This window comes from Neolamprologus brichardi, chromosome 5 (genome assembly GCF_056152115.1).
Source record: "Neolamprologus brichardi isolate AB-2024 chromosome 5, ASM5615211v1, whole genome shotgun sequence".
Taxonomy (NCBI): Eukaryota; Metazoa; Chordata; class Actinopteri; order Cichliformes; family Cichlidae; genus Neolamprologus; species Neolamprologus brichardi.
In genome coordinates this window covers 7663864-7686868 of record NC_142108.1, presented here as the reverse complement: position 1 = coordinate 7686868, position 23005 = coordinate 7663864, and the positions used below count along the sequence as shown (strand labels likewise).

The 23005-nt window shown below is 42.5% G+C and overlaps 1 protein-coding gene across 2 annotated transcripts in view; it reads right to left on the bottom strand.

The window, feature by feature from the left end:
• tafa4b (TAFA chemokine like family member 4b) overlaps nucleotides 1-21153 on the bottom strand; it is a 36581-nt gene extending 15428 nt beyond the window's left edge. The window contains exons 1-3 of one of the 2 annotated variants that reach the window (XM_006784618.3): nucleotides 20668-21153; nucleotides 8833-8995; nucleotides 7805-7920 (exon numbers count right to left, since the gene is read on the bottom strand). In XM_006784618.3, coding sequence (XP_006784681.1) covers nucleotides 7805-7920; nucleotides 8833-8912 — 196 coding nt within the window. In that variant the 5' untranslated portion in view covers nucleotides 8913-8995; nucleotides 20668-21153. Of the gene's footprint in view, nucleotides 1-7804; nucleotides 7921-8832; nucleotides 8996-19996; nucleotides 20025-20667 lie in introns of those variants that run through there. The other variant, XM_087841273.1, reaches the window with a different exon arrangement.
• Nucleotides 21154-23005: the final 1852 nt, after the last annotated feature.

The following is a 23005-nucleotide window of genomic DNA, read 5'->3' as shown; positions in this document are numbered from 1 at the left end:
AATGATAAAAATCAAGGAAAGATCAAACTCAGCACAAGTCAACTGGACAAGAACTACACATTAAGTCATAATTACAACAGCAATAATCACAACTGAAGCTCAAAGTAACAGCGTAAAAATAAGAAAGTCTAATTCAAGCACAATGAAGCTTGATTTTTTTTTTTAATCCCTTATTTTGTAGCCTGTACAAAATAAATAAGAAATTATTCTGCTGCTGTTGCAGAACTGGAACTGAGTACGACTGCTCAATCTGCTGGCCTTATCTCAGGAAAAAGGCAGCTTGTTAGCACGAGAGAGGAAAGAGAGGAAGAGAGTCGAGCAGGAGGAGGGAAAGCAGTGTCACAGGCAGCAGAGAGAACAAAGAGCAGCTCGCCTTCCGCTGGCATAATGAGGTCAGGAGGTGCACTGGCCTTCTCTCTTTATTGCCTATATCAGGACTGGGCAGAAGATGTTTACGTTTGAAAACTTTAAAGCTTTGAGGGTATGTTTGAGCAGTGGATGATAAACCCATCCCAGCTTCATTTGTGCACATTCTTCTTGTCTGTCCGTGGCATGCACCCTAATTAAAATCTCAACGAAGTGTGAATGGATGCAAATGAGGCAAATTCAGGCTGATGTAAGGTATGAGAACAGACCACATCCTTCTCTTAATGTGATTTCCATTATTTAAGGAAGACAGGAGACAGAAAGCCTCTGCTGGGTTTTCTTAGAGTATACATATGCAGCTTAATGAAGAAGAAGAAGAAGAAAGAGACCAAGGTGCTCTTCAAGTAAATGCTTTAAGGGGCTTTCTTTCATAGACAGTTTAAAGGACACTCTAAACAACTTCAGAGTATTTTAGATGTTGCCACTGTCGCGTTCATCGAGGAGCAACACAACACACTGCATACCGAAACGTATCTTTGCTTAGACTGCCTGTGGTTTGTTGATGTGAAACTCAGAAAATCTATGGTGACATTATGTGGCTAAAATGTAAAAATAAAAAATAAAAAAAATAAAATACAGTTTTTATATAATGGTGAAGGGGTTTGCTTCAGTGGGTGCAAAAACTGAAAAACTGCCCAGTGTTGGTGTAAAATAGCCTTTAAATCCATTAAACTGTAAGTAAAGTAAAAAGAATGCAATGAGCAGAAAATTTTTTTATCTTTATTATGTTATTTTCCTTGAATCAGTGAGAACCTACCTGCCCTTATATTGTCTTTGTTTAGTGGTTGATGAGCTGCTGGTTTTTTGTGTTTAATAATTTTTATTTTTTATTTTTTTATTTTTTGGGGGGGGGATGGGGGGGGGGGATTACTTGAATCTAACTAGGAGGAAAGGGAAGCTAATTTCTGGAAAATATTATACAAGATGAGCTGATTCACTGATAAGTTTGTAAGCATGTATGGTAGCCAGCAGTTAGATCTGGCTGTGGTTCTACCATTCAGCATAAAAATGCTTCAGTCAGTAAAAGGTTTGGGAGCCATACAGCAGGCAAGTAGTACAATCCACTAATCAGAAAGCAGTTCAATCTCTGGCTCCTGCAGTCTGTATGTGGAGTGCTCGAAGTCAAGACACTGAACTTTAGCACCTCTAATGAATCAATAAGTGGGGGTCGTAGGAAAAGGTTCTATCAAAAAAAATCTTTTTTAAAAGGATGCATCCTTTTGGTGCTCTGAGTGGTCAATAGGACTAGAAGGAGTGCTATATAAATCCATCAAAACTGTGCTGGAGGAATCAACTCATCGCCCACTCTTGTTGCCCAGAAACAAGAAAGTAAGGCTTTTATTTGGTATCATTGCAAACACTCTCATTCTCACTCTCTCATAGTGTAATGTTAATCATACAGTGTTCCTATATAGTCTTTGTGGTGAGTAATATAACTAAATGAGGACAGAGCATTTAACTTGGAGTGTTTATGTGCATGTGTGTGCACAGTAAGTGTGATAGTGTGGTTTAACGTGCTGATTTGGATTCAGTTTGGTGGGATTTGGGTAAAATAAAACGGTTGCTTTTTATAGACGTGAATGCAATTTTCATGCACAATAGGTCTAATCCAACCAGTGGACTGCAGCAACATGTCAAAAGAAGCCCAGTTCAACCAGAAAACAACAGGCTTGCAACCCCAGTGACAGTGAGTTTATGAGCATATGCACACGCAGTCTCTGGGTCTGAAAAGTGAGGCAGGTGCTGGTGCTTTAATCAGAATCAGAATACTTTATCAATCCCACAAGATATTACGTGATCATAGTTGCTCCAAGACAGTAATAACAGTAACAAAGCAAACAAAATTAAATAATACAACATATTAGAAAGCTGCAAAATAGTCCGTTTGAGCTACTTCACTGCTGGCAAATACTGACTGTGTATAAATGATGTCAACCGCCAAAATTCTAGACTCTGCATTTTGAAGGTACGATGTTGATATGGTTAACATGTTAGCTTCAAAATGCAGTGTTAATTTTGTTGACTAATAATTTTCTCCATAGTTTTCATCAATGACCTCTTTTCCTGACGAAAACAAGACGATACCGAAACAAAAAACTAATAACTAAACTACTAGACAAATATCCAATCAGAACTAATTAAGTTGTGTAAAAAGGCGGGACAAGTTTGGAAGTGAGCCACTCAGAATTAATCTCCTTGTGCAATAAGATTAGATGTGCACACTTTGATCTCCACAGTGGGAGTTCCAATGCTCCCCGTTTCTCATAAAAACGTGACAAAATGTCAGCGATTGGGAGGAAAATAAGAGTAGACAAATGGACAGATTTAACATTTGATGTCAAGGAAAATATGTATAGCATACTTCAGATTTACTCCACTGTATTGCATGATATTTAGGATTTGCCTCAATAATGACTAAAACTATAGATGAAAATTTGCTGTCAAAATCAACATTGACTTTGTGCTAACCATTTAGATCAGAGGGTGAAGTGAGAAGTTATCAAACCTAGCAAGTGTGATTAGCAAGTTGAACTGCACAGATTCGTGTATCTGCTAATTAGCATTTTATTTATCTTTAGTTATCTTAATTAGCGTTCAGTAACAAACTAATAAAATACTAGAATTTGACTCACCAAGACTGAAGCACAAGTTTTTTGGATGGTTTGGCAGAAACTTCCATTAAAAATGCCCCAGATGGTACGAAACATGATGAAGAGGATCAGAATAGTAAGTGGGATTAGTGAAGCCTAAACAGGCTTGTGTTGGCACACCTGTCAGTCAAAATCGGCATTTGAGTCATCTGAGTTAAAAAAAAAAAAAAAAAAAAAAAAAAAAACAACAGGGCACAGCCAGTATGCTCAAAACCAGTGTTTAGTTTTCTGCTTCTGAACGCTATCAATTTCAGCCCTTTAACGTGGTACTCTATGGGGATGAGAGGCCAAACGGACTGCAACTTAAGAAACCACTAGCAATAAGAAAAACGCTGCAAAAGTGCTCAAAACACAACGGAAATGGGAAAAACGAAAACGGAAAGAGGAAAAAACAGATTTCCAAAAGCACAAGCAAAGTGTTTCTGGGGAGACTATAACCTGATGGACCAGTTGCAGGAACCAAAATATGGTAAGAATTGCGCTGGGAGACACTTAAAAGAAGTGGTCGGTTTTGTGAGGAAAGAAAAGATGAGAGGTAAGTGTGTTAGCCTAACTATTAGCCTAAAAATCAATCATCAGTATCATATGAATCATGAGATTAAAACACACTTACCTGGCATATTTTGGTTCCTGCAACTGGTCCGTCAGGTTATTGTCTCAACACATCCCTTGTGCTTTTGGAAATATGTTTTTCCTATTTCTGTTCTCGTTTTTCCTATTTCCGTTGTGTATTGTGTGTTTTTGCAGTGTTTTTCTTATTGCTGGTGTTTTCTTAAGTTACAGTCCGTTTGGCCTCTCAGGGCCACTGTAGTTTTCTCACTCTGGTGAATGCAGCACAATACCATGAAAAAAATGACCCTACCAGTAATGTGATATATGATACAGTTCCCATATACATTTATGTTGTCTGCTTATGGTAATATTAAAAGTGAAATAGCTATTAAAGAATTGCATATTTTAGGGCATGGGTGGCAATTTGGCTTCCCATTAGGGGCGAGACCTAATGCCATATTTAAATTTTATTTATAATGTAGCTCAAATTTGGCCATTTCATGTACAGTTTCATCCACATAATGCTTCCAATGTGTCACCAAAATCTTATTACAACATTTAATCTGGTTAGAGTTCAACAAAAAGTCTACCGTACAGCCTGTTTTCACAAGGCTGAATTGACAGCCACTCATAGTGCGAGCTATTCAGTGAAGCCAAATATAGTGCATCCTGATGTAAAAAGTAAAGTAAAATAATGAAACTTTAATTGTTTGATTCTTCTTTCATATATAAAAACCTAGTCTGTTTCACAGGACTCAAAGCGACTGTACAACAGTTGTGTAGGAAATCATGTAGTTCACCTGCACCCTACAGTCGAGCCTGCTGCTGTGAAACTAACTGCACACAAAAAACTTATCGTGTTTTTAGAGCTTCGTCACTTCATTTCTGTTCCCTTTGTTCCTCACCTATTGTTCCATATCACCGGTGGCATGTGAATATGTGCACAAATGTGTTTCTCTGCCTTCATTATCATCAAATTCTTTTGGTGCTGTCCTGTGTTGCCCAACTTGTTAGCTTGCATTTGCATGCTTTGAGTTTTACCACTAAAAGGAACATTTTCAGAGGATAATTTGAGAAGAAACAAAATAAAGTTGAACCAAAGAAAGGAGTCTGATCATCAGAACAGTAGCAGTAAGAGTATTAACAACTGAAGCTCAGCTGTGAGCCCTCAGAGTTGAGCCCTTGCGCTTCCCATTCAGCCTCTGCTTCTCACCCTTTATCTGCTTAAAATTCATGTGGTGAGCAGCCAGCTTCCAGCTATATACATACAATAACAGTGTATCTAATGTCATAGTGTTGCCTTTAAATCATTCTGTTATGGCCATCTTGGTTAAATAGAGCCTGAGATGAAAAGACTTGGCAAGGCTAAACGCTTCTATTCCTGCGAAAGGGAGAGCCGGGTGGCCGACAAACGGAGCTCCCTTGAACTGATGGGTTAGCGAGGCGATTGATGTATTCTGACAGACACCGGCAAGCAGCACCACTGTACAATTTATCAAAAAAAAACTGTGTCTATCCCTTGTCAATACCTGACAAGCAGGCACATTGCTATAAAAGGCCAGGTATCTAGCAAATCTGTCAGAGGCAGCAATGCCAGGTTAGCAAAGACATACTGACTGTCTCTGGTAGAGCGCACAGGTCAAGTTTTGAGTTTCAACAGAGCAAGCTCACAAGACCAGGTCTCATAACTTCTCATTTACAAAATATACTCAAAACTTAGATTTTTTAAATTTCCATATCCTCCTATTTTCTGCTTTTTGAGCCCGCTCTTTAACCTTCTTTGCCCCATTCCTCTCTACTCCAGGCGTGCACCACCCATCAATCCTGACAGGATCAATGTCTCACAAGTCCCCACCAGGCCCAACACAGATTTATGTTAAATATCACAACAGGTGCTTCTGTGGAACAAAAGTATCCCCAATAAATCCTACTCCCTTGACCTTGCCTGCTATGTTTTTTGAGGAGTCATCTTAGAAACAGCCTAAAAGGGAGGCAAAAACAGGCAGTATTCTCAAATAGATGGACATGCAGATGTGGCGTAATGTTTGTTTAAGTCTAACAGAGACAGTTTAAAGCTAAAAGGAGGCTCCTGGCATGAACAGGGTGGGCAAAGAAGAGCCATCAACATGCTATAAATTGATTTATGATGGGATGCCAGATTAGTAACTGTTCCATGAGAACAAAATGTGTGGTTTGCCAACCACCCTCTAATCTCTGTAAACAGATATCTGCATATCAGGCAATAGCTGATGGGTTCCCAGATTAAGTGTGCTATAACAAGCTGTGATAAGAGTGTATGGAGATATATCAGTTCTGCAAGGCAGTGATTGAATTTAATCTCAAATAATCTAATTTCAAGCATTCAACCGAGAAAAGAAAAGAGAATTTCAGATATTTTTACGAAGCACTGCTGTGTGAGCGCAGACAATGACTTTACCATTGAGAAAGGCTGATGTTTCAACAGTACTATGTCTTGGATCACATTTACTGCTCCTGTAATGCAGCTTATGAATTTCTCTATTTGCCTTTTTTAAAAAGAGAAAGAAAGAAAGAAAAAGAAAAAATGGTGTGTGTCGAAAGGAATAGCATTAAAAAATGGAGCTGTGTTCAAGTATGTGTTGCTACACAGCTTTGTTCTGCTCATGAGGGGGCAAACTGCGAAATGAGCTGTGAAGGCGAGACTTACGCTAGATGATCTTTCTCATGTGCTGAGTGTGTCTTGCAGGTGTGCAAAGAAGACGGCTACTTTGTGCTGTTAACCTGAGCTACAGGGATTATGTTCTTCCTTTCCTCTAAAAAACTCTTAGTCGTGTTATGTCTGCTTGATTGAAAAAATACCGATTGCCCGAGAGCCAACACTGGCTGAATGAGCTTAACATACAACAGTATTTTTTGACCTATAGAGCCACCATGTGGAAGCAAATGGTACAACCGCAAGGAACAAGCAAACGTCTGAATGATCAGGAAAACAAAACAGCAGTTAAACTGCCTCTGGAAAATCTTTACAGCCATCATAACACACATCCAATTATTCCTCGGCCTCGGCATTATGAGTGTCATGTTGTATTCATCACTGAAAAGTCCTAAACTTCCAGCAATTAGAGGAAACCCTCAAATAAAAAGCACGAGTCAGTTTCAGAGGAAGACATCTTGTTTTACCGCGAGAAAGAAACTAAGAAGGGGGCAGGCACCGATACTGACCTTCACAACACACAAGGCCTGCAATTAGTAGTGTCCCTGCCATAAGCAGGCAGCCTCCTCTCTGTCTAAAGGAAACTAATGCCATCAGCCAGTGAACAGACTGGATGCTGGTAGCATTTTCTGTGGCATATAAAGGTCACCTTGCAAAACGCGAGCAGCGATAGTGAAGAAACTGAGATAATTAAAGAAATTGTCATAATTAAGAGCGAGGAAGAGGTGACAGGGGAGGTTGCCGCCAACAAGTTGTAGCACAAGATGCTGTGACTCAGCACTACTGTCCCCGTTGTCAGCCTCAATGAAATTTTAATAAGACTGTGTTGGTCATTTTTTTTTTTTTTTTTTTTTGCTTAGGGTGGCTTGTCTCCATGACTTATGGAAATTAAAGCTAGAGTAGAAATGTAGCTCGCAGACCTGAATTAAGTCAGCGCTTGCCATGGTCTCTATCTTCTTCTGAGGAATAAGTTAAGCGGGGGCTGCAGAGTTGTGCATATTAATGTGAGCATTGACAATTATAAGCCTGAGGATTAGAAGTCATGAGCCGACGGGTCTCTTCAGCGTGAGGCATACACCCTGTTTTATGGCACTGCGAACACTAAACCACTAACAGGCCTCTTGAGAACCACAGCGTTGGCCCCGAATTGCTGCATGTCTGCACTCTGAATAGATCAGATCTCACCCACACTGATCTATTTGTGTTGACAGCCCCTGACAGCTTAAGTGCCATTTGTATCTGTACGGGCTGGATCACTCAAATAGAGACATATTTGCATCCAAGACTAAAACGAGGTCTTGTCTAGATTACATTCTGTCATGCTGGGAAACGGAGCAAATTGTGCCCGCTCGTCCTCCTCCTCCAGGACGTGGATGGCTCAGTCAGCGACAGGCTCAGGGAACATGTGTTACACCTCTGAAGTGACAGTGTAATTAACCTCTCTTGGTGTTGGAAGGGGAGCTTGGATCGAGACCTGGTGTACCTGTCGGTCCCCGATGGTTACGGTTGCCAGCAGACACTGGGTCAATGTAGAGCATCACCAAGGCAACAAGGAAGGCCACCTGCCAAGGCCAAGCTGACCTCCCCCTCAGTTTCATCCTGAGAGAGAGAGAGGGAATGGAGCAAAAAGAGGCACAAATGGAAGAGAAGAGGAGGAAAAGGTCATCGTGAGAGGTCACAACCTGTACCCAAAACAAGAAGAGAAAAAAAAAAAACAGGAGGCAACAGCAGAGCACACAAAAAATATTGTTTTTTCCAAGAAGCAGAAACAATGTGAGAGGTAACTGTCAAAGGTCAAAGGAAGCAATGAGAAGCTTGAGAACAGACTAGGCCTGCAAAAAATGTCCTTCCTACATACTATAGGACGACTTAGATATAGGAACTGCAGGACCTGTGCGCTAAAAGCATCCTGTTAGTATAAAGTTTTCAAATTTTCTTCTTGCAGTTGCAAATTACAAAAGGGCTGACTTTACAAGAGTTAGAGCAGAGGAAACATGTGTAACCCAGAAACAGTAATACATGGTAAGAGGCTGAAACTAATCACTATGTTAATGATTGGACTTTTTTTCTGCTGTTGCTTCTTGATTAGCTGGTTAATACTGTTAAACATGTCCAAAAAGGCCAAAGGTGAATTGTTTCAATTGTTTTTAATTTCTTGTTTGTTTGTTTTTTTGTGGTAAACAACCCAAATCTAAAAGATAAGCTTTTAACTTGGGCAGGTTTTCACATCTGAGCTGCTACATTGAGTGAACTTTGGCATTTTTGCTGGAAAAAATAAAGTTATTCATTTATCTAATCTACTGATTAATTATTTATCAGTTAATTTAAGGGACAAAAAATGAAACCGTCTCACCATGTCACCTTGAATTGTAGGAATTCAAGTCAAGTCATATAATTACTCTGTTTTATTGTTAAAACAATGACTTAGTTAACAAAAACCACAGAACAGTAATTAGTTGCAGCACGAGATGTGTTTCACTTGCCAGTACGTGATGCGGGACGCCATCTCACCTGTTGGTCATCTGTCTCCTTTGGTCTCGCTTCCACTGTGTGGCTTCTTTATGAACAGCGGCTACAGGCCATGGCTGCATTCACGCGCACCACCTCAAATCACCTCCTCCTTTTCTTCTTCCTCCTGCTTCCACCTTTTCCTCACCTCAAACAGAAGAAGACTCTGGAGAAAGGAGGTACAAAGACATGCTCAGTCAGAGAGGCCAGGCTGCCCTGGAGTTCCTCAGTGGCCTCGGATGGCCTTGCATGAAGGTCTACACACACAAACAAGCATACACCCGCACACACAGGGGGTGGAGATGTGAAGGCCCAGATTCTGTCAGATCCATTGTTTACAATAGGTTCACCTACCCCCAGGCTGAATGTGATCCCCACTCTAGACATCACACGTCTCTCCCCTTCTCCCTCACAAACCCTCACACTCTGTCGTGTGCGTAAATACGCTAATCGAAAAACTCAAAACGTGCGTGTGTAACACACTAAAAATTAAACTGGGTAGAAAATAGGTCTGTTTAACAGAAACATTCCAAAAAAGCAGCCTAAAACATTTGCTTGCAACAAATCAGATGATCAAACAAGCCATGAACACAGGCTTTTTCTCTCTCCCTCTCTCTACACACACACACAGAGCACATTTACACAGTGTTTGCTAAGTAAATTCAAAGCCTATCTAAGGACAGCACGAGAGACCCTTCTAATTACAGCTGAGTGACAGCTACTGATGCATGTTGCTGTCTGCACACTCTCATACCCACACACTGAGTAAATTACCATCCCGGCATAAGAGTGTGTCAACACACCTCTCTTTACAAAGGGACAAACTCTGCAATCTAAATGAAAGACAACAGATTCACATTAATAACAAAATGTTCTCTCCCTCCTCGAACCTTCATTATTCATCATAACTCATTGATATGCAGCTCAGTCCGCTAACGTGCTGAGAAACTTCCCGAGTAGATAGGAGCTCCCTCCACACCTGCAGCCATCTATGTAGTACCACTGCCCCCTAGTGGGAAAGAAGCAAACAGCAAAGGGCACGAATCTCAGGAAAACAGGAGATTGCTTTGGCAAGAGTGAGAAAGTAGCTGGGCAGTGAAAGTGAGCAAAAGATCATGTGAATGAGTTATTATTATTGAATTATCATTGACAGCAGCAGCAGCATGGGTTAGAGAGAAGAGGGCAGATACACACAAATAGTTTGTGTGTTTGTGTGTTTTAAATTTATATTTGTATCACAGTATCTATATTCCTGTCTATGTATATGTATGTGTGTGTCTTTGGGTTGTTGTTTTTTTCTAGTACAGTATCCAAGTTGTGTGCGCTGTGTGGAGGGATCAGGCACACTGCATGATTGTACGATTGCGTGCAAGACTATTTCACATTCCTTTTTAAAGGCTGGGTTATGGCACGCATTTTTATCAGCTTTGTTCTCTGAAACACTCATTAAGAGAGCACAGTTGTGCATGTGTATATGTATGAATGTGTGTTTATGTGTGTGTGTGTGTGTTTGTGGGTGTGTGTGTGGTCTCCAGATGCAGCCCACTGGGACTCAGTGAAATATGCCATCAGTAACAGCAATACTGTCACCTTTATTGTGTCTCACACAGATCACAGATTGTAGCCTTTTAACTGTGTAATAAATGTACCTTATATATACTGTATATCTAGATCTATTATCTATAGTCTCTGGTGACATTATGTTAAAGCAAGATGACGGTGCGTGGGGCTCAGCTGGTCATCATCACCGTGAAGGCTCGTTGTGTTTGGCAGGAAGGACATGCACACTTTAGCAAACAGTGCAACGACATCCTCAAGTTTATCTAAGAACATCAAGCCTCACTCTTTCTAAAATAATCGCTGCTTCTGTATCATCCCTTCCACATCCTCCCTCACCAGGCGCCTGCAAGGTCTTGAGGCCTGGGTTGTGTCACTCCTTGCACAAAACACACACAGGACTGGCTTATTGTCATGCAATGAGACGATCCTACCTCTGCCACAAATACATCCTGTGTGCCCTGCATCCGAACAGCATCATCTGCCCGTCCTCTGCAAGCACGCGTGCACAATCACGAACATGCACCCGTGAACTTGCAAAATTATACTTGCATGTATTATACCGCATACAGTCTCTGACCTCATCAGGAAAGATGTTTGCTGTGCATCAGAAATAAAAGGCTAAGACACTTCCCGCAGGAAGGGTTTACCGTGACACCGTGCTGTTTGTCACTCACAGATTATATCATTTGTCAGGGCAGCACAGGAAGTCGCGGCTCGGCAGAACTGCAAAAAACAGGCGCCATATCATTATTTGGTAGCCTCAGTGTCTCTTGCTTTGTATGTTCATAGGCTTTGTGAAATTTTCTGTAATATTAAATAATGTCTTTTAAAAATGAATGAGAAACAAGAAGGAGATTTGTATCTGTTGAAGTCTGCTTCAGATTATTGATGAGATAGTTTAGCCATCAGACTGACTGACAGGCTGATGTTTGCCTCGCCAGCCACCAAAAAGATGATGGCGATCCATTAAACATGGTGGTTTGGACGAAGGAATTCTCAGCAACTAACAACAGCTGAGCGTTCTTGCTGCTGAGCATATTTCACTAACACATAAAGTAACATAATCAAAATAAGCAGGATGAAATTAACATAAAAATTAAATGAGCATAGACTCACATTATGAACTGCACATTAAATTTTTTATGATCCCAGGGCCTTTCCTCTGACACGACCCCAAGACTGAAGATGCTGCTCGTCTGCCCAACACTACACGGCGAGAGGCAATGATAGTCCTTTAGGTTCGACTGTTTGTGTTACAGTTAGATTGTTATGTTGGCTGTATTGGGCCAATGGCAGCTTTATTTTAAATGCTTGATATTTACTGCTGTCAGATCATAAACATTTTCTCCCTGTGCAATCAATATTACAAATAAATATGCATTTTTGAACTGTGTAAGATCTGAATGGGTCTTATGGGTTTTAAATATATTTATAAAATATCCATTTATATTACACGTGCATGTTTATTTGATTAGCTACATGAATAACTTAAACATACATCACTGCAAGCCAAATAATGTATGGACAGATCCTCGTGATCAGTATATTAAAAACAGTATATTATTTGTCTTGTTTTCATTTCTTTGTGATTCTTTTCAGAAATAATGCTTGCAATTCTTGCATATTTAGCAGGAGTTTTGTGTACTGTTTCTTCAGCAAATAGATAACACAAGGACCTTGAACAGAATCTAACAAAAAAACTATTTTTTCTTTCTTTTTTTTTTTTTTTGTGGAATATGTTCAATTTCATGAGACTCTTTTTACTTAGGCAAGATTAGTTTTCAGTATTGGATTTTAGTGGTTTATTTGGAATTTAAAACTATTTAAATAGAATACAAAATTCAAAGAAAACAGAAAAGTAGAGCTACCAGATACATGAACGTAGTCTCTGGGTGAACTCCAATAAATGTGAACACACACAAAAAACAACACAATAAGATTGTAGACCACACAAGCATCACACCAGCATCTCAGTATGCTGATTTTCTCTGCCCAGACAAAGACCAAGCAGACAAAAAGCATATCAGTGTAAAACAAAGTGCATCTCCCTAAGGCGGAAAGATATTGAAAATGAAACGGGCAAAAGCACAAAGCCCAGTGGAATCTTATGTGAAGCGTTTCAGATTTCTGCCGATATGCACAGTATTATCATTCAGTTAGGATGTGTAATGTTCTGCTTCTATATATTTGTCTGCTTTCAGCTCTAAAACCAATACGACATGGTGCTCCTTGCCATTTCCTCTGGGTCGCTGGGCAGATAGAGCTGGTGTGTGCCCACACACAAATGCACTTTATTACACACAGTGAGGCACAATGTACAAACTTAAATTAACACTGCGGTATGCATTCATATGGCACAGCCTTTTGCATTTGTCTGTCCTCCTTTGCCCAGCTCACTTTCTTCCTGCTTCTTGTTTGTTCCTCCTCACCCTTGCTCACCAAAAGATTCTTGCCTCCGTGCATGTGTGTGTGTGTGTGTGTGTGTGTGTGTGTGTGCGTTCGTGCCTTTTCGTTTCTCTCCTCAGTGTGCAGATAAGCATCTCTGCTGTTTTCAATACCTCCCAACTGCAAATTCTAATGACACCCCAACAATCTCTCCGCTTCAACTCATAATGAAGAAGACATCTTAAAATGTCAGACATTACGCATGTGAGTCAGACACATGAAGGGCACGCATAAAATCCAAGCCACCCTTCAGAAAATCTTCAGAACTGAGGCATGTTTTGTTCTCACATTAACAACAGCATCTACAGAATTTTTAGTTGATGCCTAAAATCCTAAATTACTTTGTTTTACTTTGTTTTGTACTGTTAACATATTATGAACGGGCGTTTAAGTATAGTCTTTGGTAGAATCAGTATGACAGTGTGCATAGCTGCATAATAAAATCTGCACTAGGTCTCTGTGTGAGGTACACAGCAGCTGAGGATTAATACTACGTCATAGCACATGATTCTTATAAATATTTTATGGTGGGGGGGTCAGAAGGCACCTGAAAGATACAGAGCAACACTGAATCTGTTTACTGTCATCCACCCGCAACATCACACCTCCTCCACTGTATTTCTTCCTCCAATAAATCAGCAAGCAATTAAATGGAAGACCCCACATTTGCTGAAATGGCCAGGTGAGGAGACGGAGAGAGAGGAGAGACAGAGTTGTGAGCAACAGTCTGAGTCTGAGTTCTGAGTCCTGGCACTGGTATCGACTGCAGAGTTCAGAGAATGGCTTTGGCACTGAGGTACCATTATGACTCAATTGATCGGCCTGCACTTAAGTCTAAATCCCACCTTGTTGCACAAGCTATCGTCTCAGAATCCGGCGGCCCAGAAATATACGTGTATTTAGAGCGGTATGTGCAGCAAGCTAGAGAATGAATCTATTTTTGTGTCTCTATTCTTTGGTGTGTTTTCCAAGGTTGCTCTTTGGCTCCGCTCTCATTCTCTCTCTGCCAACTTCTACATCCCCTTCTTTTCAGCACTTATCTTACTTCCTCTCCCTCGCTGTTTTCCACTCCTTCACTTCCATAGATAAAAGCCAGAAATGATCAGAGTCCCACTATACGTTTCATGTGCTGCAGCAGGCGACCAGCCACTCCTGGGAGTCAGGATGCCGCTCATAAGCTGGTGTACACATGTCACCCATTCACAAACATGCCGTTTTACTGATACACCCATCAGATCACACCTGTTGTACAGTTAGATTAACTCAGCAGAAGCACTTCTGAGGTTGCTAAATGTACCTGTCATGTTCCCACATTGCTAACAAGTGTCATTAAAGTGTTTTAGCATCCTCTTCCACTGAATTGGGCGGCAGGGAGAGGGAGTACGCTGTTAGTTGTTTTATAAAAGGGGATAAAGCGTAGGCACTAACAGGCTAATAAACATTAGCTCACTAATACAACAAGTCTGTGGCCAAGGCCCACTCCCTGGTTTCCTCAGTTTGTCATTTAAAACCTAGACAGCCAGCTTGAGCCAACATAGATCAGAGAAATCCTCCTCAGAGCTGCTGACAGACAGAGGCACGGTCCAGCAGTAAATCTGCCGCACCCTAATAAAGCAATAAAAGGCCATTAAAAGTCAGTGTCCCTCAGCGGTGGAAGATGGATGGAAAGGAGGAAAGAATAGGAGACACTTTTTGATGATTGTACACACCCACACCCATTTTGGCAGCTTTTCTTCCCCCCTTTCCACTCGAGACAAACTAGGTATCTGCAGTATTGATGCTTCTCTCTTGTTGTTACTCCTCTTTTCTTCTTGCCATAGCTTGCTTTTGTGATAAAGAAGAAGAAAAACAACAAGCAGAGACTGTGATTTAGGGGGGTGGAGCGCAATCTTTATGTACTGCTCTGCTCGCTCAGTAAGTTCTCCATTTCCGCAACTGATCTGCCTTCCTGCTAGAATGATTGCATAGCAGGCTTTCACATTTTACTCATCGTGTCATGCACAGAAACAAATATGAAGTAGCTTTTCACGGTCTCGGTTTTTTCAGTGCCAAATTAGTAATCGTGCACTCAGTGTGTCTGCATGGTTTTAGCATGAAGTGAAAAGCAACTTTTTAGTCTTGTGTACATATTTCCTTGTCTGTTTTCTCTTCTCTTTCTCTACGCTTTGATTGTAAGTATATGTTATTTTCCAGTTCTTCTTGTTTTCCCCAAGCCATAGAAGAAGCCTTATATGAAGAAGAAAACTGGTTAACCACAGTGAGGCAGGAAGAACACAGCATGACCTAGTGTAGTAAAAAAGCGACTGATCCCTTCACCTTTCTGTGCAAAGAATAAGAAAATGAAAGAGTCAAGAGCAGAGTGTGCATGCTGCAGTGTATTGCTAACTCTGACTGGACCCTTCTTCTGTGGCTGCTGATATTGAACGGCGGCCTGGAGCCAAACAAAAGGAGACCCGGGCCCTGACAGAGAGTCCCCCGAGAGCAGCAGCCATTCATTTTGTTTTGTGCCCAAATTATGATTAATGGAAAATAAACAGCCTTGATGTGAAGCTGGCTTTGATTTTCTTTGAGCTTTTGGCCTCTAGTTGTGCGTACTGCTTTGACCCAGAGAAAAGCACTGGACAAACACTCTCTGAACACGCTCTGGGCTGCTAGATTCGTTCACACAATTGTTTTAATTAAATGCCCACACAAACACACGCACACAGGTAAAGGAGCACATTGCCTTTCCCCTTCTTCACCCTCACACTCGTGCAAAGGCACACGTTATTTCTCACTCTCTTGCTGTCTGAGCACATCCCCACTGAAACTCAGATATGCAGACAAGTGACATCTTGATTATTTCAGTCCCCACTCCTGTTAATGACCAGCTTGTGTGTAATTATATTAATTACCATACGTGCCATGGCTGTCAATTGGCCAGTCAAATTAAAAAAGAGAGGTTGGTGCGTGTAGGAAAGAGAAAGGGGCGAAAGCAGGGGGAAGGAAGAAGCGTACAGATAAAAGAGTTGTAGACAGTGGAAATAGCAGAGTGGAAGGAATGAAAGGAGAAAAAGAAGTCAGAGAAAACAGAGAGAGGCCGAGAGTATGAGAGAGGTGTGGGGGGGGGGGATCAATTGTTCATTTTACAAAGTCACTGAGACGTGTCAGCAGTGTCAATAAGTGAATTAATTTGTCTGTGAGTCTTCGGGGCATGACACCATATCACTGTGCTCCCCTGAGACAGACGGGGCCTTTAACCTCCTCACACACTCTTACAAAGCAATTCTATGTGAGGATCATACACAGATATCAGGGACAGATCTACCAACAAAGGAAATTTTTAATGCAATTACACCAGTGCCTGTGATTCCATGTGGAAGCTCGCACCACACATAACCCTTTAGGAGGATTTTAGATTGCACAAATGTATTAGTGTCCTTGTGCGTGGGTTAGTTGTTGTCTCCGAGTCCACAAAATGCATTTGAGGAAACACATTTTTAAATGAACCCATGGTGCTATGTTTTATAGAGGGTCCCCAGATCTGATGGTAAAAATAATATATTGTTCAATACAGGGGAATATAGGCAACAGATAGCACGCTTGCACAATTCCACTTCATGCATGATTTACAGCAAATTACGGTTAAGTTGAATTAATTTGGGGTATTTACTCTCTCTCTCCCATTACTCCCTACACACAGACACACATTCCTCTGATCGTCTCGACTATCATGCTCCTCCCTGTTGAACTCTTATACACTCATTCAGTTTCAGCATCCCATTCAGCTCCCGCATTAGGCCGTCTCTCTCACTTCCTCTCTTTCAACTCTGTGGGGGGTTTTTTTGTTTTGTTTTTTCTATCCCTTCCTCTTCTTCACAACTTCTCCCTTTTAAAGCTCCAATCCCGCAGGGGTGAAACCCTCTTTCCCCCTCACGAGCTGTTGCGTTGTTTGAGGGCTGCTGTGATGACCGCCCCAGGCTCTGCCGTCGCCACACGGCTTCTTCGCAGCGGCTTTACAGTGGACGCGGGCAGCACAGCACAGTGGGAGCTTTTCATAATCCCACGAGCACACTCACACTGTCGCTCACAGTTAACAGCACATCTGCCAGCTGCCAGAGGGGCCGCGAACAGGGACACGCAGTCTCTCAAAGAGACACACACAGATGGACACAAAAAAATCCAAGCACACACACACACAAGTGGAAGCAGCATATTGCATCCAAGGTGATAGATAGAGCACTGTGGGTTGCAACTGTGCCTGTTCAATTACAATCATTACTATCACTTAGGGAGATTTGTCATGGTCAAAGTGAGTCGGAGCTACAGAGAATATCACCTTGAGGGCTGTAAGGTGGAGTTATTTTCAGTGTTTGCAAAGCGATGACGACATTCTCAAAACTCTCTTCCAATTGGAAGTGACTCAAATTAAAACATAAATGAATTACTCCAAAATATACTAGCAAAACAGCTGTTTTAAAAAAAGAACCCCTCAGTAGTACATGACAGATTCTTTAAAGGCTCCTGACACAAAGTGGACAATAATCCAATAACTCCTAGTCAAATTACTATTTTCAAGACAAGTGAGAAGTTTGAAATACACTGCTATGTCTTTCACCATTTCTCTTGAGCTGGACAGCAGGAGTTTTCATGTGGCAGTGTGAGCTGCCAGTCTAAGCAAGACCTGCTAGACTTAGTCAGAGGGCTGGTGTTATGACACCACACAGAAAAACCAAGGCCTTGTTGTCTTCAACTGATTGACTGTCTGACAAAGGACAGGATGAAAGGTAAAGAACAACTGTGGCCCTCCAACAAGAGATCTTTACTGCAGCTGGAGCCTACTATGAGAAAACGATTGCTGTGTGAAAGAAAACGTTAAAACATGAGATGCTTTAAAATGCTTTCATAATCTGATAAAATGTTTGTTTGAGGTCATTTTTATTAGAAAGTACAGTGAAGCATGTGATGCATGGCTCCTGGAGGTTTCTTTCTGTTAAAAGGGAGTTTTTCCTTCCCACTGTCACCAAGTTTGATTGCCCGGGTTTTCTCTGTATTGTTGTTGAGTCTTTACCTTACAATATGAAGTGCCTTGAGGTTGTGATTTGGTACTATACATACTGAATTGAATTGAATTGAATTGAATTGAATTGAATTGAATTGAATTGAATTGAATTGAATTGAATTGAATTCATGTATCGTTCATTAACCGATAGATACACTCTGGATATCATTCTACTCTAAGCCACCTTTCACAGTTAATGATGTATCAAATGTTATCCCCCTGGCCTGTAAGCACCAGCTGAACTTTACTCTTTTTTCACCACAGGTCATGACTTCTGTCCACTTGTGGTTTTGTGGTTGAAACAAAAGTGAGATGCATACCACACTCTTACTTATTGATCTAATGTCGCTCCTTCCTCCATTAAAGTCATGGATCTCATATTTTGAGAAGACACAATAGTCCTCTTAGAGCTGGCTTTCACTGAGCCTGGTTTCATGATGATGAGTGACGGCATTATTTTCCAGTGCTATTACATGACGTCTATTCATGCTTCCTGACTCAATATCCCCAGAAGCTTCCTGAAATGAAAAGCTGTCCAGGACATTGTCATTTACAAATGAGGGTCGTTTCCCCTATCCCTCTCCCGGTGACATGGAAAGTGACATGCCTCTCTAGTCTTCTTCTCTGGTCTTTTTTTTTCTACCACTCCTTGTCCTCCTCCTCCTCTTAGTCAGGAAGAATCCACTTATCACAGAAATCTGTTTATGCCAGTGTGTGTGTGTGTGCGTGTGCGTGTGTGCGTACATGTGGAGGTGAGCTCCAATCCGTCACACTGCTGTCACCTCATCAGTCCTACATGTCTAATTCTTGCTTATTCACATATCACCCACAACACCTTTTACACACATGCACAGATTATCATCATCATCATCATCATCTCAAATATGCAGTGTTCCCCCCTCCGTCACGCATAAACAAGTACACAGATTTACAAGATGCCATTGTGCAGAGTTCCTGCTATTACAGACACACGTCATTTCACATATAGGCTTTCTGTTTCTCCCTTTCGCACATACACATCTTTCCCTTGCATCATCATTTCTGTCTCTCCAGCTCATTTCTCTCGCCTCCCCTGCTCTCCCTTTCCTCCTCCTCGCTGTCGTGGCCTCTCTGCTTGGCTGTGTCCTCATGCACAATCACAAATGCACACAATCCATCCCTCCCCACCTCATTCCCATCCAGTCATCCCAATCAGCTCTCTGTGGGGGTAAGTAGATAGGAGGTTGTTGAGACATGTAGAGCAGAATAGTCTTCAGAGGATACCTGCTGTCCCATCACTGGGACCTGCTACGAGAGGAAGGGGGAGAAAAAGGGAAGGGTATGGATGATAAAATTGTGTGTGTGTGTGTGTGAAAACTGTGTATGTGCGTGGATCTAGAGGGGGACTGCGGAGGAAGAGAAGCAGAGGGGGTGAAGGGTGGAAAAGGTTGACAAAGACAGAGGAGAAGCCATCCACTGCAGACAGACGCACAGATATCAGAGTGCCACCCTCTTACAGGTGTTTGTCACAGCGTGTGAGTAAGTGAGCCCCTGGAGGACGGGTGGGTGACAGGGAGTCAGGTTGGAGAGAGTAATCTCCACAGGATTAAGAGTGCTGCTCCTGTGTTAATGTGACTGTCAATGAGAATTAAGTCTCCGGACCGATCCCCTCCACCGGGCTCCCCTCTCCCTCGCCTGTCGGCCCTGTCACACTAATGACACCGCTTTCTGTGGAGTGCCACTACCGGCGCGCTCAAAACAATGGGGAAATAATTACACAATACAGTACAAATTGCAGAGCCGAGCCACAGGACGGGCAGGGATACAAGCGAAGGGAGGGAGAGGGAGGGAGGGTGGAGGGGATGGGATGGGATGGGAAGGGAAGGGAGAGGGAGGGTGGAGACAAGGATGACTAACAATTACAACACGATAGGGGTTGGGTCTCATTACTGCGCCCATTAACATGCACCGAGTAATTTTCCCCACTCGGGCTGTGTGTGTGTGTGTGTGTGTGCGTGTGTGTGTGTGTGTGTGTGTGCACTAGACAAAGACACACACACAGAAAGGGAGAGAAGAGAGAGAGAGAGACGCTTCTGTGCGTGTACGCCCAATAGAGTGTGGCCATTAGGTTCTGCAACACACCTCCTTGGCTCCGTGCGCAATCTGCTTGGAGAACCCGGCGGCACTTCATTTCTCTCTTGTACGTCTGAGCTGCGCGCGCCCCGCTATTCCCAGCCGATCTCAATCCATGCAAAGAGATTAGAAGGCGAGCAAAAAGAGTCTGGTCAGCGGATCAGCCTGGCGGAGCACTCAATAGGTGCTAAGCGGAACCGATCGCTTATTTAACCTCACAGTGATGAAACACTGCATCAATCTCACCTCATTTTTCCGCGATCTTTCTAACGGCACGCGCTGCACCTTATCGCAGGACGGACGGCCGTTTGAACGGGCTCGTCGTGTGTTCCATTCTTTTACGCAAAGCTATGAAAATGAGGAGAGATGAGTGATCAGGAGATCGGCGAGGTTTTCTTTGAAAATTACGCTGTTAATAACACATCGTTCCCCAGCAAAGCGTGTCCGCTGCGCTCTGAGCCAAACAGCAGCAAAGTTGCTTTCAGTTTGCCAGTCAGTCGCCACCTCTTCTCTCCCTGCTCGACAAAGAAAAATGTTCCACATACAAAGTCCTCCTCCGACCCTAGCCTTTACGCTTTAAGCCTTTAAGCCTACAGACCGCGCGTTATGAAGGAGACAAAGAGAACTTAAACGTGAATTATACTAATTTAATCTAAAGAGAAGGGGGTAAAACATCTTACCCAAATCTATAACCGCGATGGCATGATCATTGGTAGCTGTACAGAGTCCAGGTGAGGCGATAGTAGAGCTTTGCCACTTTCTGTTTCAACTCCAAGGCGTTTTGTTTTCACACCAAACAGGGCAATCCTAGTAAGTCTTCCGTCCGGGTACCCGCGCACAAACACGCTAAAGAATGAGTGAGGAGATATGCTGCCACTCCGCAGAGCCAACCCTCCGAAACCGGGCTAGAAGACAGGGCTCGCGTAATAAGGACGTGCTCCAACTTGCCATGATCTCGTTGAGTCCCATCTCAGAACCAGACTGAGGAGAAAGTCATCAGAAGTGCGTAATTCCCCCAAAGCAACAACGGGTTGATGACACTCCGCACAAGTTCATCTCCTTATGTGAGTCTGTCACACAGAGGCGTTATAGTCGCCGGGGAGATGCTGATGAGAGTGATGGTATAGTGATATAGGAGTGATAGTTGCTCTCCCGTCGCTCCTCCCGAGCAGGGATCGATTGGACCTGAGAAATGCGATGCGAGCCCGTCTTCCCCATTCAGAACACGTGCAACAGCGCCCGCCCAGTTCACCAGCTCCCTAGTACACCCCTTCTTCCTCACTGATGTCATGTAGTTTACAAGTAGCCTGGACCGTACGTATAGGTCCAAGGAGAGATGAGACACACGTCAGTGGGTTGTTTTTTTGGTTTGGTTTGGTTTTGGGGGGTTTTGGATTGCCATTAGTTAATCTTAAGGTGTTCCATCTTAGTTTTGATTTGCAGAATTTTTAAACGCTGAGGTTATATTAAGTCCTGAAATTTCTTCAGGACATAAGCTATATGGCACAAGTTGCAAATCATATTTGAATGAGAAATCAGAGATGTCGATCTAAAAGGATTTTAGATAATTTTTTCCCACTTTGGCTTGTTTGTTTAAGCCGATCAGTAGTTTCAGTGTCTGTTAAGGTACGAAGTACACGTACAATGCACATCAATGATTTCTATGGATTTGCCTAGTAGGGATCACAAGCTGAACATTCCAGCAAACATTCACACTTCAGTTATCGCCACTTCATTATTCGTGTACCCTTGTGCCTGCGTGTGTGTGTGTGTGTGTGTGTGAGTAGGATTGTCTGCTTTTGTTCCCGAGTGACTGACAGGTGCGCGACTGTGCAAGAATCGCTGACCTGTGCTCGTCAAATAATAGCCCACCTCGCCCCAACACTTCGCTCATGTTACAAACAGTGTGTGGATATCAATACTTAGGTTCCTTGCTCGGATATGCACGCGGATGATGTAAAACTACCCACTATCACCACCTCCCTTTCACCCACCAAGATGTTAAACAGAATTTAATCACCGCAGCCTCTCCGTTACGCACCAGGAGACAGCCTATCAATTATTCCATCCCCAGAATATTCTTGTGTGTTGATGGCGATTGATTGCTTTGCGCTGCATTTGCAGTCGTTAAGACTTTGGGGATGTCGATGCCTGCTAACGACCCAAAAGTAAGGGCTATCCGACAGACTCAGATGTCTTCCTTGTGTTCTTGTTGCCAGCATTGCTGCGCGACAAGATGGACTCAGTGTCCGCTGAAGATTTTTTCATTGTATTTTTTGAGGTTATGGCTTTTTTCTTTTTCTTTTATTGCTTCTTTAAATTTTATACAAAAATGAACCACGCGCCGTGAACCACATCATGAGGCATAGGTAATCTCAGGCACCTTCATCTGACACTGCCCTAAGCACCTTGGGACCATTTTTGCCCCCTGTGTATAGAGTGAGAAAGTCCAGTGTGTTGCTTTGAACCGATTAATCTTTGCTTGAATCTATTACAAATCGATCTGTCTGGCTTTGAACTGAGAACAGATTAGACATTGATGTAGGTTTGCAAGGAGTGAGGTACATGCAGCACTTTTACTCGCAAGATCCAGATAAAAAACATTAAACCGAAGCAAGTATCCTAGTTTCAGCACCACGGAGAGCGCCAGACGCACTGCATACAAATTCAGCGAGTTGGACAGCTCCAGACTGTTCCGGTGTTCCGTCACCGGGCTTTTCTGTGGATTTACTTTGCTGTCAAGCGGCTAATCCACTTTGCAGATAAAAGTGGTTTAACGGTGTAAATGGTAAGTAAAGGAGGGCGCTGGAAAAAAGTTGATACTATATCCTGTTTGTAGCGGCAAGTGATTGTATCTACAGTCCTGAACCCGTGTGTCCCAGTGGGGATCGGAGGCCTTTTATCTTAAAGTGAGGCAGCTAATGGATGCAACAGCCCACAGCACTTATCTCATCTATCGTTCGTCAGAGGGTCAGATAGTATAAAAGGAAGCTGCATCATGTGGACCTGGCCACTTTT